We start from the raw sequence: 21,060 nt of genomic DNA on the forward strand, positions 1-21,060 counted from the left end.
AGACGATTAATATATTCGAGCAGCTGCAGCCTCGCTGATTTGACAGCGCCGGTCATGACTAGACTCCGGTTACTCTGCCTAGAGGATGCGCTAAGATGCTCGACATCTTTGGCACTTGTGGACGTGGACCAATTGCAGTACAACGTTCGACGATCACATTGTGACTTCCCATGTGGAGAACTGAAGGAATAATAAGGCTGGTAGACCTCATACGTTGTCTTATCTTCGAATGAATGGTGCAGTTGGGGAATATGGAGAAGCTGAAAATGGAGAAGATGATAAGTTTAGCCAGATCGAGCTGGGCCTACCGCGATACAACACAACACGTGAGCATTTTACTATCACTCAAGAGCACTAACAAATCAATAGAAGTCTTTCTTCTTATCGACTGTCACGAAATGACTTGAGAGGTCCCTTAAAAAACAAAAGACCCATCTGTCCTCGAGACGGAAAAAAAAAGACAAACATCCCAACAGCGAATACATAGTATCTCTCCTGATCTTCCCACACACTACCATCCATGTCCCAGACCAGATACAAAACTCCATCTTGGCACCACTGCATCCAGAGTTATATCTCCCAGTTCGCAAAGGCTGTAATCTTGTCCGAATTGATCATTTGTCCATCGTTGGTGGTGCGATGGACCGGGGAGCTTGAACCGAGCGAATCATCAGAGCAATACCAGTCAGGAATCCGTGCGGCGACACGATCTCTCTTGATGAGACGAACAGACCTGAAGAGGTGTAATACAGATTAAGATCTCCACAGATAGTAAGTAGTTGAAGCAGTAGTAACAAGTCGGGGTCAAGGAATTCTTAACGCCTGGTAGAGAACAGAGAGGTGATGGTAGGTAGTCTGAATGTTAGAGAAATCAGGCAGATAAGTTGTGGAGGTATTTTAGAATGTCTGTGCTGTCACTCAATTCGGTACAATTCACTCTGTGCAGACACATGACAGTGGTGAATCGCCTGCTTGGCCCAGCCCTTGCCCATATGACGTTTAATAACTCTTTGGCAGAGCTCCGGTAAACTTTGACATGCGACTGGTGTATAGATGTACTGACCACTACTATTCACAAACCTTTTACAAGAGCAGATCGCCTTCCAGTTTGGGAAAATGCAGTATACATCATCTTAATCATTCACAATACGTACAAAGCATCTAGTCCAGTCGCTCAAGCCAAAAAAGGGAACATTGAATCAGGGACCCAGAAGACCGGAGTAACACCCTCACCTTGATTTGTGGTGGCAAGCTTGACACGGGGGGAGAGGTCTTTCGAAAGTGAGTCTTTGATGCAACACCAAGCATCAATAGCAACATCCATGCAATTTGTGCCAAATCCAAGCAATAAGAATATACTTGCGAGCAGAATTAATCCATGAATCAGTAGCACGCTGCCTCAAGAAGATTCGTAAAGTCATTAGAAGATGGTAAAAGCTGGTGAATATACACCCAAAAGTCTGTATCTGTTGAAACTATGGAATAAATAGAGCCGCTGTAGCCATGAAACCGAAGTATCTAAGGTTATAAGTTAGGACGATGATTTCACCAGTGGAACAACACGGAATGTATAAGAAACATACAATGAAGCGGATCGCCATCCATCCTGGGAGCCGACGAGCTGGTCTGCTCCCGTGGATTGAGTGGAGGCAACGGCGGCAGCGGCGCCGCCTACAACGGCAACCACCAGAAGACGACCGGAAAATTCAGCAATCATGCTGAAAGTGAGCAGAGGGAGGACGACGGCTGCAGAGGCGATGATAATTGCAGCGTACACGGATCGTGCGCGGGAAGCTGAAATCGCGCGAGGGGCAAGAGAAACCAGATCCTTAGTATGGTCAAGAAAGCGCGTCTCTGCAGCGATAATGGGGTTACGTTCGTTCATCCAGGTGCGGTAGGTTTCGATATCCTTGTTTTCAGCAGGCGGGAGATTCTGCAGAACGCGGCTGTATGCGCTGAGCGCATTATCTGTGGATTACGATGAGTGTCTCCTGAGGTGGAAACGATGATGTTGTCTATTGTGACTTACTATATTGTTCGGTTTTCTGGGCCAGTGCGCCCAGCAGCTCTTCCTTGCGGTAATGCAGGGAAGAGTAAACCTGTGCCTGGACGTCCATACGTCGTGAAGCTGGGAGAACCGTGGTACCCTCTTGTTCGGCCGTAGCCGCCCGATGCATTTGATCGTACTCGTCTAGGACACGAAGGTCTTCCTCCATCTGTGCAATCTCGTCCTGGAGATGCAGAAGCACCCGATGGTTTAGATCTTCGAATCGGCGATAGAGCGGTGGGAGACGAGGCTCCTGGTTGTCGGTGGATGAGCTCAGACGCCAGGCGAGGAGGCCGTAGCCCGAGGGAGGTGGTGATGTTTTCGTGCTACGACTGCGTTTGTGATTGCCTCGTTGAGAATCTTCCTCCGGGCTTCGTGGCGGTGATGGTGGTAGAGGCGGCCGGTGTTGGCTGGCTGAATGATGCGAATAGAAGGCATCGGGTCGGGGACTGAGCTCTAAGCTCCGTTTCTCAGGCGAGCTCGAGCCTGCAGATATGCCGGCGGGGATGTTGTTGGGCTTCTTATTCTGAGAAGATGTTTTGCTTTTCATCTTGTGTAATGATGGCACACCAGAAGCGATATCAAATGCAGTCGGCAATGGTTGGGAGTCAATTGAATCCTTGGACATAGTGGACGATGTTCGACTGCGTGTATCCGCACCAAGTGCAGCCAATGTGCTCTGACGCCCTAACCCTACGTACGCCGTCTTCGATTGGGCGCTAGACGATGATGGGTATGACACTCGACGCGATCTGAAGTCGTCATCCTCGGAGGAATCCTCTTCTGACGTGGACTCATCTTCGTCTAGATATTCAAAAACATTCGGAACGGTCCGCTCAGGTTCGGCGGACTTGCCAGAAGTATGCGTCCGCGAGACGTTTGCCGGGCTCGGAGCGGTGTTCTTCGAGACCAAAGATGGATCTTGAGATGCTACTTGCGGCCGATCCCCAGACGCTCTAGAAGCCTTTGTGGAACGAGAAGTTGCCGAAAAAACAGAAGCCGTGGATGATTTACTGCTACCATCTTTCTTTGACTTCTTCGAGCGACTGGACGAGCCATACAGTGGCATGTTGGAAGTAAATCAACGCGACCACAAGAGCACTGATGCGAGACGGAGAGCAGTAGATGATAAGCCCTCTTATTCACTAACTATACCCTTTAGCAATGCAATGGAAGAGCTGGGGCCGAAAGTGAGACAACTAGCAGGCTCGAGAATTCTCAGAGATAATTTGGTGGGAGGGGGCAACAATGGAGGCATATCAAGGGAGGGCCACAAGAACCAGTCAGGCGACGCGGCGGGCGGAGGGGAAACTCGAGAATGTAGCACAGAATGTGTAGAGGATCGATAGACTGCCGTATGCAGAGCACTGCTTCTATGATCAAGGTTTGGCTATTTTCTGGATAGAGATATGCTCAGCAAGTTGCTGAAGATCGAGACTGGTTTTGTAGCTCTGAGGTGACAGGATAGTAAAGTAAGAAGAAATGGATATCTAGATGGATGTAGATGCGCGGAATGGTCCGTCAGCGAGGCGTTCCAGACCCCAATAAATGCGTATGCGCCCCGTCGGCAGGAAGTGACAGGGAATAACTCGAACTGAGACAGATCTTAAACACGACGACCCCAGTTGAGGGATCAAATCAGACCGCGCTGTAGGCGATTGTTAGATGTTTGCGACGATCGTGGAGCGACTCTCATTCGTCCACCCCAGCGGTTCCAGCTTATAGAGCTGGGGGGGGCGTCAAGGCAAGCAGGAGTACGGGCGTGTGTAAAAGAGATGGCTTCTACATGAAGGGAAAAAGATAACAAGCTGGTGGGACTGGAAAGAGAAGATGGGATTATAGGAAGGAGAAGAGGGGAGGGTGGAAGAAGAAAAGAGAAAAATAGCAAGTAGTTTTTTTGGTGTGTGGGGAAGAAGAAGTTCATCATCTGCCTTGCATTTCATCTCAACTACGGAGTACAGTACGTACGGAGTACTTCTACTGCTTAGGTTGCTGCTGCGCTGGCTGATGGCGACTCGTTGCTGAGTCTACTCTGATAACCACGAACACACACCCCTCCTTCCTTGACCCCTCCATTGTGCTATCTCCCCCCTCCAGCTATGCAGTTCATCTCCCAAGATGATGTTGTTGATGAGGATGGTGTATGAAGCGATGCTGCAAAGCTGGGACTGTATTGGTGGGGTTTCAACTCAACTGCACTGCGAGACCGACGCTGCATTCTGTAGCATGACATGCAGCAAGGCGTTGCTGCCACACACACTTCTTTTCTCTAGTTTCCAGTGCATCGCGAATCGGAAGCTCAGGATTGAAAGACTTCATTCCAAGGAAAATAATCTGCATTGTTAATTAAGCGGTGAGTTGTCCACCGCCGTCGGCCTTACTGTATTATACCCGCTGTATTGTATAGTAGTTATCGTGTATCATCGTTGCTCCGTCTATCTTCTTCCGAGTGAAAGAACCACCAATTGGTGCCCATCTCTCCATTCAGACCCAATTACTAGCCACTGATCGACAAGTGAGTTATCTGCGTCAACGCAGCCATTATTTCATACTCTCTGCCAGAGCACCATGTTGCGACCATGGCTGCGTCAAGGGCCGCGAGCCACTCGTTCCTTCACTTGCCCGCAATGCCTTCATCTCCTTCGCCGCTCGCCGCAGCAACAGCTTCAACAATCCATTCTCCCTTCCGCCACCCTCGCTTCTCCCCTACGATCCCTTCAGACCGCGGCAGTCCCTGAGTCAACAGCTCGGGTGCCTCTGCGCAAGCAGCTCAAACAGGACGCCAAATCGCTCAGGGCGCGCAAACGACAGACTCGCGAGGACGAGGAAGCATCTCGCCAGAAATGGGAGTTGACAGTGGGAATTGAGATCCACGCGCAGCTGAACACCGAGGCCAAACTTTTTTCCAGTGGGTGAACTCATTATCTCCAGGACTTACAGTCGACTGAGCCTTGCTCTGAATAGAAGCGCCCACCTCATCAGCGGAACTCCCCAACTCCAATGTAGCTCTCTTCGATCTCGCCTTTCCCGGCAGTCAACCGGTTTGTTCCACTCCTTTACCACATGCTCGCCGCATCAAACCATTGACACCTGATAATCAATAAGGAATTCCAAATCGCAACCCTCCTCCCCGCCCTGCGCGCCGCCATCGCTCTCAATTGTGACATCCAGCCAGTCAGCAAATTCGATCGAAAGCACTACTTCTATCAAGACCAGCCTGCCGGGTATCAAATCACGCAGTACTATGGTAAGACTGTCACGCAAGCTGCAGCTTCAGCCGTCAGCGGACTAATGTCCTGCAGAACCCTTGGCGAAGAATGGTTATGTGGATCTCTTCCGTCATGACGGAATCGCCCCGGAGGATGGGGACCACGTGCGCATCGGCATTAAGCAGATTCAAATGGAACAAGATACGGCCAAGTCTCAGGAGTACCCTCCCTCGACGCAGTTGCTCGACTTCAACAGAGTCTCCCACCCACTCATCGAGATCATTACAATGCCCGAGATTCACACGCCGGCCACCGCGGCGGCCTGTGTGCGAAAGATTCAGTCGATCCTACAATCCTGCAGTGCGGTTATGACCGGTATGGAGTTGGGTGGTTTGCGGGCGGATGTCAACGTCTCCATCCGCCAAAGGGGCGACGTTGCTGGCAACCATCAGTATGGCGGGATCGGAGGTCTGGGACAGCGTACGGAGATCAAGAATCTTAGCAGCTTCAAGGCCGTCGAGGACGCCATTATCGCCGAGAAGAATCGTCAGATAGCTGTCTTGGAGAGCGGTGGTGTGGTGGAAGGTGAAACCCGTGGCTGGACCATTGGCAGCACTGAGACGCGCAGATTGCGTGGCAAGGAAGGAGAGGTTGACTACCGCTATATGCCGGATCCTGACCTCCCTCCGGTCTATATTGGGGAGGATTTGATCTCGGAGCTCAGACGGACACTGCCAACAGGCTCTGATGCGCTTCTCAGTCTATTAATTGGAGCGGAATATGGGCTGACTATTGAAGATGCCAAGCCACTTGTAGAGCTGGACGACGGTGCTCGACTAGAATACTATCAGGATGTCGTGGACTTCCTGCGCCAACAGCACCCGGAAACGGACTCGAAGACGCAGCAGGCACTGGCGCGCCTGGCTGGCAATTGGGTGCTGCACGAACTGGGCGGCCTTTTGACCAAGGCGGAACTGGCTTGGGATTCACAGCCCGTCCCCGCCAATTCTCTAGCCTCTTTACTTGACCATTTGCAAAGAAAGCTCATCACTGGTCCTACGGCCAAGCAGGTGCTGGCTCTGGTTTTTGACGGGGATCAGCGCTCGATCCCGCAGCTGCTCGAGGAAGAGAATCTGTTGCTGCGGCCTTTGTCGCGGGAGGAATACATCGCGTTGGCGGAGGCAGCTATTGCACTAAACCCATCGATGGTTGAGCAGATTCGACAGAAGAACCAACCGGGCAAACTGGGTTGGTTTGTAGGACAGATGATGCGCATGGGCGAGAAAGGGCGGGTGGAGGCGCCCAAGGCTGATACAATATTGCGGGAACTGATCCTGGATGGAGCGAAATAGATGTATAGTAGTGCCGATGTATGAGTACAGTGCGTATGTACAGCGTAGCTAGATCCTAGATCGGAGCTGAGTCCGCGGAGCTGAGCCCGCTCATGCATGACGATAATGATGATACCCGTCGGATTTAACCACAAACATAAGTGATCTGTCCTTATCAGTAAGATAATAGCTGTAAGCCAGCCCGAGAATGACCGGAGTCCGAAAACGATTGCTAATAGAAAGGGGGGTGGAGATGGTTTTGAAAGGCCGAGGCGGGCATCTCTCCTCGACCTGTACTTAGGGGAAGTCCTGATCCCTAAAAGCAGGTCTTAGCGATCACAATGCCCCACGACCACCCTTTGGCCAGGTTTTATAAACTGCTCCAATACCCCCTGCCTTTGTTGCGTTCTTTGACTTTTTCTTCATCATCTCACTGTTCTTCACTTCCTCGAAATCTTTCTCACTATTCTTCCGCTTCCTCAGCCTCTCACTCTGCCTCTTGCTCTGCCCTGAACAGTTGTTGCCAGTTGGTTGTTGTTGCCCGTGGTCCACCCGTTCCTTGCCCGGCTCCAGTTGATTCCCCACCTGATTCTTGATTTGATCTTATCTCATCAGCGCGGGTCCCGCTCTTCTAGAACTTTTTTTCTTTCTTTTTCACGCCTCTCTCCTTCCCCCTTCCTTCTCCTACGACGCTTATCTCCCTCCTCATCTCTCACATACGCAATGACTTCTCCCTCCACTATTCGCCAGCGCTTCCTCTCCAAGCCCAACGAGCTGGGTGTTGTGGCCGTTGGCTTCAATGGCGGTCAGGTACGTTTTCCCCTCACTCTAGTCCCGCCGCCGCCGCCGCCGCCGATCTACGAGTCTAGCGGGCGGCGCAAGCAACAGCAAGACTAACCGGGAACGCTGTGACGGAATTTAGTGCAAGATGGGCGTCGAGGCTGCTCCCATGGCCCTCGTCCAAGCCGGACTCCTCGATCAATTGCGCGACGACCTGGGCTACGAGCTGCACTATGACGACAAGGTCCACTACTACGAGGACAAGATGCCCACGGAGGACCCCGACCACCGCGGCATGAAGAAGCCGCGGGCGGTGAGCGCGGTGACCGAGGCGCTGAGCAACCAGGTCTATGAGCACGCCAAGGAGGGCAAGTTCGTGCTGACCCTGGGTGGTGACCACTCCATCGCCATCGGCACCATCTCCGGCACCGCCAAGGCCATCCGCGAGCGTCTGGGCCGCGAGATGGCGGTCATCTGGGTCGATGCCCACGCCGACATCAACGTGCCTGAGATGAGCCCCAGCGGCAACATCCACGGCATGCCCATGGCCTTCCTGACGCGCCTGGCCCGCGAGGAGCGTCCCGACATCTTCGGCTGGTTGAAGGATGAGCACATTGTCAACACCCGTAAACTGGTATACATTGGTCTGCGGGATGTCGACCGCGGCGAGAAGCAGTTGCTGCGCGAGCACGGCATCAAGGCCTTCAGCATGCACGATGTTGATCGGTAAGTCTGCTCTTCTTAGTGGTTGGTTCGTTTCGTCTGACATGGAATCCACAGCTATGGTATCGGTCGCGTGGTGGAGATGGCGCTGGCGCACGTGGGTAACGACACTCCCATTCACCTGTCGTTCGACGTCGATGCTCTGGACCCCCAGTGGGCGCCCAGCACGGGCACCCCTGTGCGCGGTGGGTTGACTCTCCGCGAGGGCGACTTCATCGCCGAGTGTGTGCACGAGACCGGCAACCTGGTGGCGATGGACCTGGTGGAAGTCAACCCCAGTCTGGAGGAAGCGGGCGCCAGCGACACGATCCGCACGGGCTGCTCGCTGGTGCGCAGCGCTCTGGGTGATACCCTGTTGTAGAACGAAAGACTTATATCTGACATAGATTATAGTCTCTGTATACTATAGAGAAAAGGTTAGACTGACATGAAATGCAATGATAATGACTTTGTTAAACGATTGGTCGGTGTATGTGTTTTGTCCGGAAATCGGAAATGTTTATAGATGGAGTTTCTCCGCACTGGACCTTAAGGCTTAAGCTAACTAACTTAAGCGCCAAATTCCCTGCCACCGAATTTCCAGCCACCCGAATTCCATATGCTTCGATCAAACCCGATCTGTCTGTCCTTCAGCTTTCCACCTTCCTGCAATTCCGACGCCAAAGAATGAGCTAGTCTCTTGACACCTCTGCTGTCTTGAAACAGATTGTCTGTTTGAATCATATTGAGTTTGTTGATTGTTACTGTTAAGTTACTGCACCTGCAAATCCAAGCTACCGGCCCACTCCCGCCCAACGACGCAACAAGTACTCCGTATCAACAACAACATCATCATCATCATCATCATCATCACAGCCCAATTGACTCGCCCACTTTCCCATCAATCATTCCCCAGTAACCAGCATTCGGTGACGCCTATCCAGACCGACGTTCCATGCACTGACAACCACGGAGTCTGGACCTTACCCCCATCGAATCGAATGCCCTGCAAGGGAATGTGGGCGGTTTCTGCCTGACTGACTGAGGTGGCCCGCCGCCCTATTGCTGCCCTTGAAGTATACTCCACACACCGTCATCATCATCATCATCATCATCAAAAGCTGGGGTGGAGAGCTGAGCAGCGGTCAGCGAGTGCGCAACTACTGGAGGAGCTAAATATAACCACCCCATCGCATGAGTGTTTCATCATATAACTTACCAGACGATCAAACCTCGCAATCTGTGTATTGTTCGATTCGTATGCAAATTGCAGCCACGAACAAACGCAGCCCAATCCAACCCAGCCCTCCAACAACCGACAACGGTATACCGTGTGTATATCAACATCATCAACTCATATATCAACACGATTCTCCACCAACACCCTCGCAGCCTACCACTGCACTAAGAGTTTGAGCAACGACCAACAAAGCCCAAGCCCATCATCCATCCACTAAGTTACCAGAACCCACCACCACCACCACCAACAAAGCTGGAGAAAAGCCCCCCCCAAAAATGGCAGGCGTCCGCATCTACCGACGCCGCCGCTACCACTGGCCCGAACTCCAGCTCAACATCTGGTTAATCATCGTCTTATCCGGCAACGCCATCTGTCTAGGCATCTTCGCCTGGTTCATGTCCGTCCAGAACGAGCTCCATCTGGATATACCATGGTGAGTGTGCAGCCCTTTCCCCCCCCCACCTTCCCTTCTAACCACTACTCCACCTTCCAAACCAGAAACCTCTAACAACAAGAAAAGGCTCTTCCCCTACATGACCGTGACCGCCGCCCTCGGCCTCTTCTTCATCATCCTAATTTACGTCCTCACGGCCCAACGCTTCCTCCTACCGGGCATCATCCTCGTGGGCAGCTTCATCCTCTTCGCCCTGTGGCTGACCGGGTTGATCGAGACGAGCCTGCAGATGTACGGTGTCGTCGCCAACGTCGACAGCAACTGCCGGAATTTTATTTTGGTCAAAAACCACCCCACCGGCGATAATCTCCAGACCTTGGCGTGGTTGACCGAGAGTACAATCTGTATGTGTCAACCCTGTCCCCATGCAAACCCTTGAAAAAGCCAGTTTATTCGGATGTTCTTTTTGTTCTTGGGTGGTGGCGGTGATGGTGGTGGTGATGGTGGTGGTGATGGTGGTGGTGATGGTGGTGGTGGTGTTACGCAACCAAACAAGTTTTAGAAAAAGGAACTGGCTAATTTTGACTTGGTGTTTAGGTAATTGCTGGAGAACGGCGTTTGCGTTCGAATTGATTAATACCATCTTCTATGCGTGGATGATGATCATGTCGTGGCAGGTGCATCGGGATATTTATCGATGATTTTTCCCTTTTCCTTTTTATTGGTTCCTTTCTTTTGGGGGGGACCTACCTAGTACTCTACATAGTATAACTTGAAGTTGTGCGAGGAGGGCAGGTGAGAAAATGCTGGTGATGGTTATGATTGGATGACTAGGATCTTGATGTTTCTCATTGATGTGATGGATGTGAGATGATTGCATGACTTGACTCATTGGCTGCTCTGATGTATGAACAATCTACCTTATGTGTATTCTTATTTCCTTTTCTCCCCTTTAAGTTTTTGTCTTTCTCTTCCTACTGGTCGATAGTCATATGTCCATCTGCGAAAGACACCTAGTCTACATTAATGCCGATACCTTATTCAATCCAAATACACATTCAAATTTGAAAAACCTAAACCCTATATCTGAGTCCTATGTCACACCCCCATAAAGATTGACCCCCCCGTAGACGCAAATCGCGCACAAACGCCCTCGCTATGCCTTGCCAGCATGATCTCGAATCAAAAATGCTCCTATCAATGATGACAATAGCGTAGTATGACCGCTAGCCTATTCACACAGAACAAAGACAACGTCTAGAGCTGCTAACTAATGTCAACCGTTCTCTTCCGCGATCTTCTCCTCGGCCGTCGCGTCGTAATCGCCATCTTCAAACGCCGCCATCATCTCCCGTTCGAGCTCATCATCCTCTTCTTCCGGAGCCGGCATCGTGCCCGCTGGTTGGGACCCCGAAGGCGCATCGGCCTGCACCTCCGGTTCACTGCTGGGCGATTCCGAGTTTGCTGCACTAGACACTGCTTGGGAGAGTGCGGTGCCGGGCCGCTCATACACCCGCCGAATCCGCTGCGCGAGTCGCGAGCCATGGGGTTTTCCGGCATCTTGCGCCCTGTCTCCCTTGTCATCTCCTCCCTCGTCCTCATCTTCTGTATCCTCCGGACGCTTCCGCTTCTTGCTGGGCGCCGTTGTGGGAGCATCTTCCATGAAGGAGGCATCACTGTCACTCTCGCTCTCGTCGTCACTGCCCAGAAACTCTTTCAATTCCTCGTGGATGGCGGCTTGTTGGTCGGCGTCATACCCGATAGGTGACATCTCGGTCAATCCAGACGATTGCAAGATATCGGCCGTCATTTCAGGCTCGTCCTCCTCCGTGCCAGCGACCCCCGTCCCTTCCTCAGATGACAGCCAAGAACTCTCCATTTCCTGGCCTGGCGAAATTGGCGGCTCGCGATCATCTGGGTGCACAGGCAGGAGATATTGCTTCTCGTCTAAACGCTTCCATTGTGTTAAGCAGTCACTCAACCAATGCGTCCTCACGATTTTGATGTTGGGGTACCGCGTTGCAGCTCGAACCTTAGCCGTGCGGTTCCGTCCGGCCACGAGATGGGTGACCCTTGAATTGATCTTCGTACTGATGGTCGCACCAAAACTCTTGGACCAGAGCGAGATGTCTGCGTTGTGTGTATCTGTGCCAAGAGGAAGTACTCCTGTGAAGGTCAAAACAACACCACTGAGAACACGGCGTTTAATGGCCGGCATAATGTCCTTGACGTCGGGAACTAGCTTCAAGTCGACATCCTTCTCCTTTGAGGGTGTCTTCTCGCCGCGCAAAGCTGCCACTCGTCCTCCCAGCGCTCGTGATCTCCGCCGGTCATACTCGTCGAAAAAATTGCGGTGCACCTGCTCAAGACGAACCTCCAGATCAAACAGCTCCCGGTCGTTGTCCTCCAGAAGAAGATGTCGGTGTTTGTTCATCTCCGGTGAGTCGTCCATGCTACTTGATGAATCACTACTTTCAGCGGCATCTTCTTCTGCATCCAATTCCTTCTGCTTCTGTAACAACGGTCGATCTTCAACTTGATGCATGATCGTCTCATTCTGTGCATCGCTCTGTTCCTGCAGTAGGCGAGGGTCGTCTCCTCCGCCCATCGTCACTAGCTGCTCCAATGTTGACATCTCCGGCTGATCCCCTGCTCTGCCCGTAGCTCCATTAGCATTGTGCTCACGGGGCGATGCTTTTACTGTCTTGGCCGCAGACTTCTCGCCCGGCGTGCTTGGAGAGACCAGTTCCTGCTTTTTGGGCAGGAAGCTGGAGTTGATATCTCCAATGCCGACGAAGAAGTCATACGGCACGACCTTGATGAGATTGGGGCTCCAGCGCCAAACGTCCCCGCGGTCATCGATGATGACCACCATCTTAGTGTCCACAGGGAACAACCGATGTAGATTCTTGGCTGTGAGACTGCCGCTCTCGTCTCGACTCAGAATGCGATCTCCAAACAGCTTACGATCGGGATCAATGATAGCAGCAATATGTTGCGCATAAGACCGAGTGCCCATGGTGTAGATATGCAGCTCAAACATCTCCGAGATGTTATGCAGGAAAGACTCCAGCCCGGGCCGCAACTTGACATAGTACCATACTCCACGCGCTCCCGGGTCATTCTCGACAAGCTGAAACACGCGGACATCCCTGACAGCCTTGTGATTTGGATTGTCTTTATCTTCCATCCATTCCCTCACCGTGGGGTCAACGGTTGCTTGGATGATCGTCTGATCCAAATCGACCACAAGGGACAGCTTCCGATTTAACAACAAGCTGCGCTTTGCATCCTCTTCCACCCGCGTCGCCTCTCTCTCGCTCACGGTCAGACCGGTGTTTTCGTGGGTCACCGGGATCGTCGCGCGCATGACATCTTGAAAATCCGAGTTGTAGGTGGATCTATCACTCAAACATTAGCAATCCGTTGACAGCCTAACTTTTACGCGCGCTTAGGATCCATACGCAGTCATATCCTTCCCACACTCTGCGCAAAGTCCCCCGAACTGAACCTCGTGAGCACATGGTTCATCGACCACCATGAAATCGACCCTGGAACATAGCAGATGAAGTCAGTCTCAGCTCCCGAGATGTGAAAGCAATCGAACCTCGAAACGTGGGTTTCCAGTTCATTATGGTGACATACGGCCCATTGATGACATCCCCTTTTGCAATCCTCCACTGAACCAATTCGCCATCGACGGGTGACTCAAACTTGGTCGGAAATTTGCGCTTCACCTCGACTTTATTTCCCAGCCCGTCACCCTCGGTGACGGTGGTCTGGTAGACATACCAGAACAGCGCATCCTCCCTTTCCACCGCATCGCCGGGCTGTTTGAGCAACGACGTTACGGTGATCGGGTAGTGCAGGCTGGATGGTAACCGAACAAGCATTTATATTGGAGCCCACACCAATCTTCTGTCCGGTAGCGAAATCAACCAACCCTTTTTGCCCTCCTTTTCATGAATTATGAGAGTCGAGGAAGGAAGGGTGGTGTGTAAAACAAATGATAAACGAGATCGCGATGGAAGAAAGATCGAGCAAAGGAACTAGGAAGCCATGCCCGAAGCAACAAAAAACCAGACAACGCCTTCGGTAACCGCTGCAGCCGCTGTAGAAGGATAGAGGCAGGAGGGAAGGATCGGAGTAAACTGGGGTTCTGTTGTGATCCAGAGACGCGACGGGGAGACGATTGCTCGGATCCGTACTATATGTACTATTCAGGTAGGTGGGTAGGCAGGTAGAAGGTCGAACCCGAAAGCACAAAGAAAAGGCTCCGAAGCTGTGATGGTCAAAAGACGGGGGTTGAATGAAAGAGACAACCGCGGTCAGTTCTATGGATCAGCTGGTCGCAAATGGTTCGCCACGCGAATCGAACGCGACGAAACACAAACCACGGTTTGAAAAAGGCTAGCAAGACGAACGTCAAAAGGGTAATTTATGACCAGAATACGAGGATTGATGATGATGAAAGAGGGTGGTGATTGGGGATGCGATCAGGAACAAGAAAGCTGCATGAGGGGGGAGGTGGAAGGGGAAAGTAGGAGGAGAGGTCACGAGAGTGGGAAGGAAGTACTGAGTAAGTCTGGTCAGTGGTGAAGGAAGTGGAAGTGGTGGGTGGGTGGGTGAGTCGGGTGGGGAGATGGAGCAAGAAGAACGCCCCAAAAAATAGCTGGACTGGAGGAAGAGGAGCAGTAGCAAGTTTTGCAGCAAGCAGCAGCAGCAGCAGCAGCAACAGCAAAGAGCTAGGAGGGAAGAGAGAGTGGTTGTGGTTGTGCCAAGCGTCGGTCCATCAGCCGCTTGGCTGACCTTCGAACTTGGAATTGGCCTGTGCGGGGGGGGCGAGACTCTCGGGTTTCCGTCAAAACCACCGGCTCCCGGCCCAGACCTCGTCATCATCCAGTTGCACAAAGAGAACAAAGACCACCCAACTCTACCGTAAGATGCTATATCTCAACACGATCTAATCGTGCTTTCATTGTACTGGTATAAGTTCATACACGATGATTACGAAACTAGTCACGGCAGTACACATTGATCTGTGGGAAAGAGCCTGGACTAAAGCAACAACTGGGTTCGAATTTGACCCATCTCTTGAATCATAACATAATAACAATGATTACTGCGCGCTAGGGGGTCGAGCTAATATATGCGATATCATCCCCTCCTTCTTGCGTACATACCATGAAAATACGCTATATGAACCCCTCGTTTACTTGGCCTTAGCGAGACCAACGGCACTGTTGCCAAGGTCATAGACGCTGTACCACTTGCGCAGGAAGGAGTCACCCAGAATGGCCAGAGGACCAACAGGCTCGGGGAAGTCCATGCCCATGAAGGCACTGATGCAAGAGCCCTGGGTCTCAAGGGTGTAGTCAAAAGCACTGATGGTGAAGTTGTGGCCGCTCAAGGCAAAGGTCACATCGGGCAGAGAGGAGCGCTTGGCACAGTCAATGGTGTACTGGCCAGTCCAGCCCTTCTTGGCACCAATCTGGGCGTTGCTGTGCACTTATTAGTAACATTTCCGTGGACAATTCACCCGAGGAACTTACATCATCTCAGCAAGGCTGGAGGGGAGAGCAATGAGGGAAGTACCGGTGTCAAGGATGACACCAGTGTTCTCAAGCTCGGCAACGTCATCACCAAGGGCAATGGAGTCGAGGTCGACCTCCCAGTAGGCCTTGCGGCGAAGAGGGATCTTGATCAGCTCACCAGTGTAGTGGCTCTTGTCAACACCACCGAAGGTGGCCTCGGAGCTATCACCCTCCTTGTTGGCATCGCCAAGGTAGAAAGCAAAGACGGGCTCGTCCAGAAGTCCCTGCTTCAGCATGTTGTAGAAGGGTGGAACGATCTTGTTGACGGAAATGGTATCATAACCCAATCCGAGAATGCCGTCGAACCGGCCGAAAGCGAAGGCCAGGCCAGGCTCCTGAGTTGCCTCGGCAAAGTCCTGTTCCTTGATGGTCAGGTCACCGATGGTGAGAGTGTCCTGAGAAACAAAGCCGCTGAGACTGCCAGAGCCGTAGCGGATGGCGAACTCGCTTCCATTCTTCTTGTACGTGCTAGACGAAGACGAGTCGTACTTGTTGTGAAGGTAGCAGGCAATGGAGCCACACTCCGAAGAAGGCACCCAGAGGTTGGAGCTACCAGTGTCCAAGACAACCTTGAACGTCTGGGGAGGGGTACCAAGCTCGATCTCGGAGAAGTCTGTCACGGAAGACGATAAGCAGCCGCTCACCCTGGAGACCAATGGAATAGGGACTTACACTGGGCGTTCATGAAGTTATCGACAAGAACATCGTGACGGCTCAGGTCGTTGATCGGGGTTTCCTGGAGCAGTTCATTGTGGATGTTGGGGCGAATGCCCATGTACTTCTGACCCAGCGCGCGAACATGGGCATCGATGTTATGAGTAGACTTCATTCAAATGGTCAGCGATTCCGAGTTGGAACAAGAGCCGATCTGAATACAAGGCCAACAGTTGCCTTGATGGTGTACTTACCAGCTGCTCATCAAGGGAGACCTTGTTGAGCTTGAGCTTGTGAACCTCGGCGGAGGTGTAGCCCAGCAGCATAGATGCTGTGAGCAAAGAGACGGACTTCATGATGGACGGCGACACCTGAAGGAACGACTCAAAGAGTGACAATGACGGCAGGTGGAAAAGAACGGGAGTGAGGAGAATGAATTAAAGATGTCGATGAATGAACCAAGTTCGAGGGAGATGGGAAGAGGAAAAGAGACCCGAGGTGAAAGACGGAGAGAGAGGCGAGGAAGAGAGGAGGTCACGGTCAGGTCCGGGGGGGGAATGGGAGGAAGGGCGATGATGCGAGTGACTGGTTGGTTGCGGAGCGACCTCACGCCGCCTCAGGCTCTCCTGCTGCGGGCCAGCCAATGGCTGGCTGCCCCGGCTGCGTCATTGGCAAGGGGATCATCAATCACGGGGTTTATCTCTCATGGATTAAGGTAATTAGCGCCAGCAGAGCTGCGGTGCCTGAATTCAAGTTTGAGTGTTCTATCTTCAGGAATCCCATCAACACTTCTGACTAAACATCTTGATTCAAGATATGCAGTTAACTACACCCATTTATCTCATTGTCAAACCACCATTATTGGCGACAGTGGTTGGGGGAGGAGGACGATTGTTATTCCCCAACGCCGTTTACCGCTTCTTATCAGCCTATCTGCCGCTAGAGTGATGATGTAAGACCGCCTTGGCCTGCTGCCTGTTGTACCCGTATCCGAGTATCGTAAGTCCGCGCCCGGGACCTTGCCTGTCCGGGTGAGCAGCTGACAGGTACGCTGCCGTGGAGCTCCGGTAGCTCCCCTTCTGGGTGCTGTGCTTTGCTGTACACTGATAATCATATGCTGTGTCGAATCGCTGTAATAACAATATTCATATCTACTCGAACGACCTACGTCAACAAATCCCTAGATACGTCAATCATTGTCTTGATGTGTTATGCCTAACAGTATTACAGCTAAGACCCAGCCTAATTGTTGTTGCGAACACATGGCCAACTCAAACCCAGCGCTTCTTGTATACCTGATTTACCGATAGAATTCGAGTCTAGCGTTGGTTAGTCATTAGCCAGACAGAAATACAGCAAGGAAAAAAACGTACCTATCGGATTCCTGTCCAGTCTTCACTTGAGCAGCATAGGCATCCTCCAAATCGGACTGGATGATGTTGTAGCGGTTCTTACGAACGGCGCGGAGACCCGCCTCTTGCATGATAGCCGCGATAACCGCACCCGAAAGCGGCTCGTTGCGCACAATCAGCGAGTCCAGGTCGACCTCAGGGGAGAGAGACATCTTGGACGCTATTGTGGTGAAGATCAACCGGCGCTCACGTCGGTCGCGCAAGGACGGGAACTCGATCTTGCGGTCCAGACGACCCGGACGCAACAAGGCAGGATCCAGAGTGTCCGCTCGGTTGGTAGCCATGATGACCTTAACGTTGCTCGTTTGCTCGAAACCGTCCATCTGGTTCAGGAGTTCCAGAAGGATACGCTGAACTTCACGGTCGGCACCCGTCTGGGCGTCGAAACGCTTGGTGGCGATGGCATCAATTTCATCAATGAAGATGATAGCTGGGGAGTTCTCCCGGGCCATTCTGAAAACGTCACGGACCATGCGAGGTCCTTCACCGAGGTACTTCTGCACGAATTCGGAACCGTTCACACGGATAAAGCTGGCGGTTGTGCTGTTCGCCACTGCCTTGACAAGCATGGTCTTACCGGTACCAGGAGGACCGTACAGAAGGACACCACGAGGGGGATCAATACCTGGTTCCGTCAGAGAGATATTCCCAAGTCTGTGGCTGCACCAAAAGAATGGGGTCGAATCAAAAGGGAAAGACGAACCAATCTGCTTGTAAAGGTCGAAGTGCGTCAGAGGCAGTTCGACCGCCTCCCTGATCTCCTGCTTCTGCATATCGAGACCACCAACATCCGCATATGTAACATCTGGCTTCTCATTCTCGCCCAGCATAGCAATCGAGGAGTCTGCCTCCGGGGGGAGGATATCAACAAGGGCGTTGGAGTGACGGTGGAGGGCGACCGAGGATGAAGGCTTGAGCTTCTCGCGGTCGAGGGTAGACAGGATGCGGACGACATAATTCGAGCCGGTCGATGACTGCACAATACCGGTGCTATTTGAATAAGAGTCAGTACTGTTATTCTTAGATTGCTGGCGCATCATACTTCTGATCGATTGCTTCCATAAATTGGCCGATGACCAAGGGAACACTCTGTATCCGCTTAATCTCCTCCTGTGCACGAACAAGCTCTCGCTTCAGGCTCCTGTAGGATGATTCATCGTTAATTATGTATGCGGTATGCGATAGAAGGATGCCTTACCTTTGTTCATCCTTGATGTATTCCTCCTGGAGCTGAATGTACCTGGGCAAGGGTCAATACGTGCTGGGGCGACATCGACGCGGTTGCGAAACGTACTCCAAGTGTCTCTGTAAGCGCTTCAAAGTTGCATACTCATCGCCACCGTCGTTTCCGGTACCCTCCAGCGAGTCTATGTTGGGGATGGTGTCCAATGGAGCTGCCTTGGTGTGAGGCGTGACGTTGTTCGCCGGGGTCTCCACGGCGACGTCTCCCATGGCGAATGTCTAAAACGGAACCAGAAAGTTGAAGTCTGAAAATGAAGGTGCTGTGTCTCTTGGGACGATATGGTCACAACGAAGCAAAAGTCGTTAGATGCGGGCTGTAAGATAACTTGATTGTTTAGAAGCTATTGCGTCGATGACAGTTAGCCGGGCTCACGAAGCTCAGATCCTGGTCATGTGATCAGTCAGCTAGAAGCATCCGGTGGCAACCTCAGGCAGACCTTTCGCAGTCAGTCCCGGTTCAGCAACCATCTACAAGTGCCAAGCACAGTACTCGCTGTGGGTATAGACAATCTTTTGTCTTGGATCTCGGATCAACACCCAAATTGGATTATCTGATTCTCAAAGCATAAGCACAAATTACTCACACCCTAAAGTCCATAGCTAATACCGGATCTATCATGTTTTGAGTCCGTTGAATGACACGGTCGTTGCGTATCAGAATATGTACAATTCACTCTGACATTACAAAATCGATGCCGTCCATCTTCTTATGGCTAGAGAATTTGATCGTCCAAAAAAAGCGCAGATACTTGAACAAGCGTCCAGGTCTCGTCAGTTTGGCGAACATCAGCCATGTAGTCACGAGTTACCTATTTTTACATCTTCCCGAGATCTTTCCAAGGCAGTAGAAATCGTCATCGATCCACTAGCATCGAAGACCCCGCATACTGAGATATAGTAGCAGATTTACAATATACTGAGCTCTTGTGCTTCTATCTCATATTATCATCACAGCATCTGGCCAACCTCATTATTTGAAAACAGACGCGAGCATACAGACATGGGCCATCGGGAAAGACTCAGCCTACCTAGCAAGGAATATGTTCTGTAAAGAGCAACACCAAAGAATACTATATCCTACCACAGAGATACAAAGGTACCCATGTACCCTCAGGCCTTCGGCAAGTCCCAGGGCTCTCCTGAATCACTCCACTCATCGAGAGCAGGGGCTATTTATCAATCGTCTAGCATACTTGTATCATGAATGCTTTTCAGTCCGTGTCCATCTCAGCCACGTCGAACTTACATCGAACCTGATATGAGATATTGCTCAGATCGACCAAGTCGCAGCAGAAAAACAAGGGCAATCATTGTATCATTCTTGCAGAAAACTGACAAGGGCTTCTGGGATCATGTACAAGTTCGTTAAGTCTTGTATATTGTTCACACCTCGAACCTATATATAGCAGGCTCGTATGAGAGCCTACGACCAAGTACATTAACAAACGATTCCTGTATAAGTTTGGACACCGCCATAGGTACTCCGCGAAGTAACTCTAATCAACCTGCTGGCTTTAAGGAAGAAGCTGCCGATTGATCGACCCCAGCAGAACGAACCGGCCAGATACCTCTAGACTACTGGTCCTGTTCGTTTAGTCCAGGTGAAGCTAATCCAAATCCGAGCCAAGGCCGGCCCTTCCTGCAACGAGCCTAGTAGAGGTTTAAGTGACCTTAATCTATCATGATCATGGTGTGGATGTCCGGTTGATCTACAGCAGCTCTTCGAATAGTCACAAATGGTTACTTTTACTCTAGGCCGTGTTGAGTGCCTCTTACTACCTGCTTAAGCGAACTTCCCATCAGTTCACTCTGGACAGTATTGGCAAGAACTTCCAAGCTGGGGCCAGCCCAGCTGTATGATTTGTATTTCTGGAATTGAGAGACCCTGACATGGCTCATGCATAGTACTGAGAGATCTTCTTTGGCTTGGGTCCGCTGTAGTAAATTCAGATTTCTATGCTCTAAACCTCGCTCATTTATGAGTATTATCTTGATTTCAGCTGAGCATCATGTCAGTCTATTAGACCGTAAGTCAGACGACTACAGTAATACTCATCCCACTGATAATTTAAGGTCTGCATATCAAGCAGATGTGATCAGCATGATTACATACTTAAGCGAGACGTCTTACGGGGTGCATAAGTCTGGTCCCTGCAATGCAAGCTCCAAATGCATTGTGATGATCGACCGAATTTGTAAATCCTGCTAGTGGCATCTTTGCATCACCCTTCTCACTAGCGTTTCTAGAACATTAATGTCATGGTTCCTTCCAAGTTGTTGGTTTGCGGTTCGTATTCGACCAAGGCTGTTTCCGGATCCGGCCGCTGATCCCCCAGCAGAGACATGGGAAAATTGCCACACCCCGAGGGCTTATATCCGTAAAATCCTAGTTTCTGTAGCAAGTGGAATAGCCCAAAGCTGCAGTGGACCAGACAAATCGATGCAGATGCAAATT

General features: G+C 51.4%; 7 protein-coding genes across 7 annotated transcripts; 3 read left to right on the forward strand and 4 right to left on the reverse strand.

The window, feature by feature from the left end:
• Nucleotides 1–1,475: 1,475 nt before the first annotated feature.
• Nucleotides 1,476–3,116, reverse strand: ASPACDRAFT_56541 (uncharacterized protein; the record flags this gene model as incomplete). The annotated part of the gene is made up of 3 exons (XM_020203139.1): nt 1,476–1,518; nt 1,584–1,968; nt 2,030–3,116. 3 exons carry the CDS (start codon nt 3,114–3,116, stop codon nt 1,476–1,478), a joined length of 1,515 nt encoding a protein of 504 aa, XP_020061487.1.
• Nucleotides 3,117–4,421: 1,305 nt separating this feature from the next.
• On the forward strand, nt 4,422–6,759 carry ASPACDRAFT_110390 (glutamyl-tRNA(Gln) amidotransferase subunit PET112). The gene is made up of 4 exons (XM_020195473.1): nt 4,422–4,955; nt 5,012–5,088; nt 5,153–5,294; nt 5,350–6,759. The coding sequence occupies exons 1-4, from the start codon at nt 4,616–4,618 to the stop codon at nt 6,606–6,608; spliced, it is 1,818 nt and encodes a 605-aa protein (XP_020061488.1). The 5' UTR covers nt 4,422–4,615; the 3' UTR covers nt 6,609–6,759.
• A 150-nt stretch (nt 6,760–6,909) lies between these two features.
• On the forward strand, nt 6,910–8,536 carry ASPACDRAFT_110393 (arginase). Its single transcript, XM_020195474.1, has 3 exons — nt 6,910–7,397; nt 7,510–8,093; nt 8,148–8,536. Exons 1-3 carry the CDS (start codon nt 7,311–7,313, stop codon nt 8,449–8,451), a joined length of 975 nt encoding a protein of 324 aa, XP_020061489.1. The 5' UTR covers nt 6,910–7,310; the 3' UTR covers nt 8,452–8,536.
• Nucleotides 8,537–9,571: 1,035 nt separating this feature from the next.
• Nucleotides 9,572–10,723, forward strand: ASPACDRAFT_74670 (uncharacterized protein). Its single transcript, XM_020204268.1, has 3 exons — nt 9,572–9,742; nt 9,830–10,107; nt 10,301–10,723. Exons 1-3 carry the CDS (start codon nt 9,585–9,587, stop codon nt 10,402–10,404), a joined length of 540 nt encoding a protein of 179 aa, XP_020061490.1. The 5' UTR covers nt 9,572–9,584; the 3' UTR covers nt 10,405–10,723.
• Nucleotides 10,724–10,979: 256 nt separating this feature from the next.
• Nucleotides 10,980–13,596, reverse strand: fcpA (protein-serine/threonine phosphatase; the record flags this gene model as incomplete). The annotated part of the gene is made up of 3 exons (XM_020202244.1): nt 10,980–13,104; nt 13,168–13,254; nt 13,349–13,596. 3 exons carry the CDS (start codon nt 13,594–13,596, stop codon nt 10,980–10,982), a joined length of 2,460 nt encoding a protein of 819 aa, XP_020061491.1.
• Nucleotides 13,597–14,577: 981 nt separating this feature from the next.
• On the reverse strand, nt 14,578–16,607 carry ASPACDRAFT_110400 (uncharacterized protein). The gene is given in 6 exon segments (XM_020195475.1): nt 14,578–15,148; nt 15,164–15,173; nt 15,189–15,204; nt 15,256–15,910; nt 15,970–16,120; nt 16,206–16,607. The coding sequence occupies 6 exon segments, from the start codon at nt 16,305–16,307 to the stop codon at nt 14,916–14,918; spliced, it is 1,167 nt and encodes a 388-aa protein (XP_020061492.1). The 5' UTR covers nt 16,308–16,607; the 3' UTR covers nt 14,578–14,915.
• A 526-nt stretch (nt 16,608–17,133) lies between these two features.
• Nucleotides 17,134–18,916, reverse strand: rpt3 (proteasome regulatory particle base subunit RPT3). Its single transcript, XM_020204269.1, has 6 exons — nt 18,658–18,916; nt 18,562–18,603; nt 18,406–18,504; nt 18,067–18,353; nt 17,325–17,988; nt 17,134–17,270 (listed from the first exon to the last, which is right to left on the reverse strand). The coding sequence occupies exons 1-6, from the start codon at nt 18,813–18,815 to the stop codon at nt 17,252–17,254; spliced, it is 1,269 nt and encodes a 422-aa protein (XP_020061493.1). The 5' UTR covers nt 18,816–18,916; the 3' UTR covers nt 17,134–17,251.
• Between the last annotated feature and the right edge of the window lie 2,144 nt (nt 18,917–21,060).

This window comes from Aspergillus aculeatus, assembly GCF_001890905.1.
Source record: "Aspergillus aculeatus ATCC 16872 unplaced genomic scaffold ASPACscaffold_1, whole genome shotgun sequence".
NCBI classification, from domain to species: Eukaryota; Fungi; Ascomycota; class Eurotiomycetes; order Eurotiales; family Aspergillaceae; genus Aspergillus; species Aspergillus aculeatus.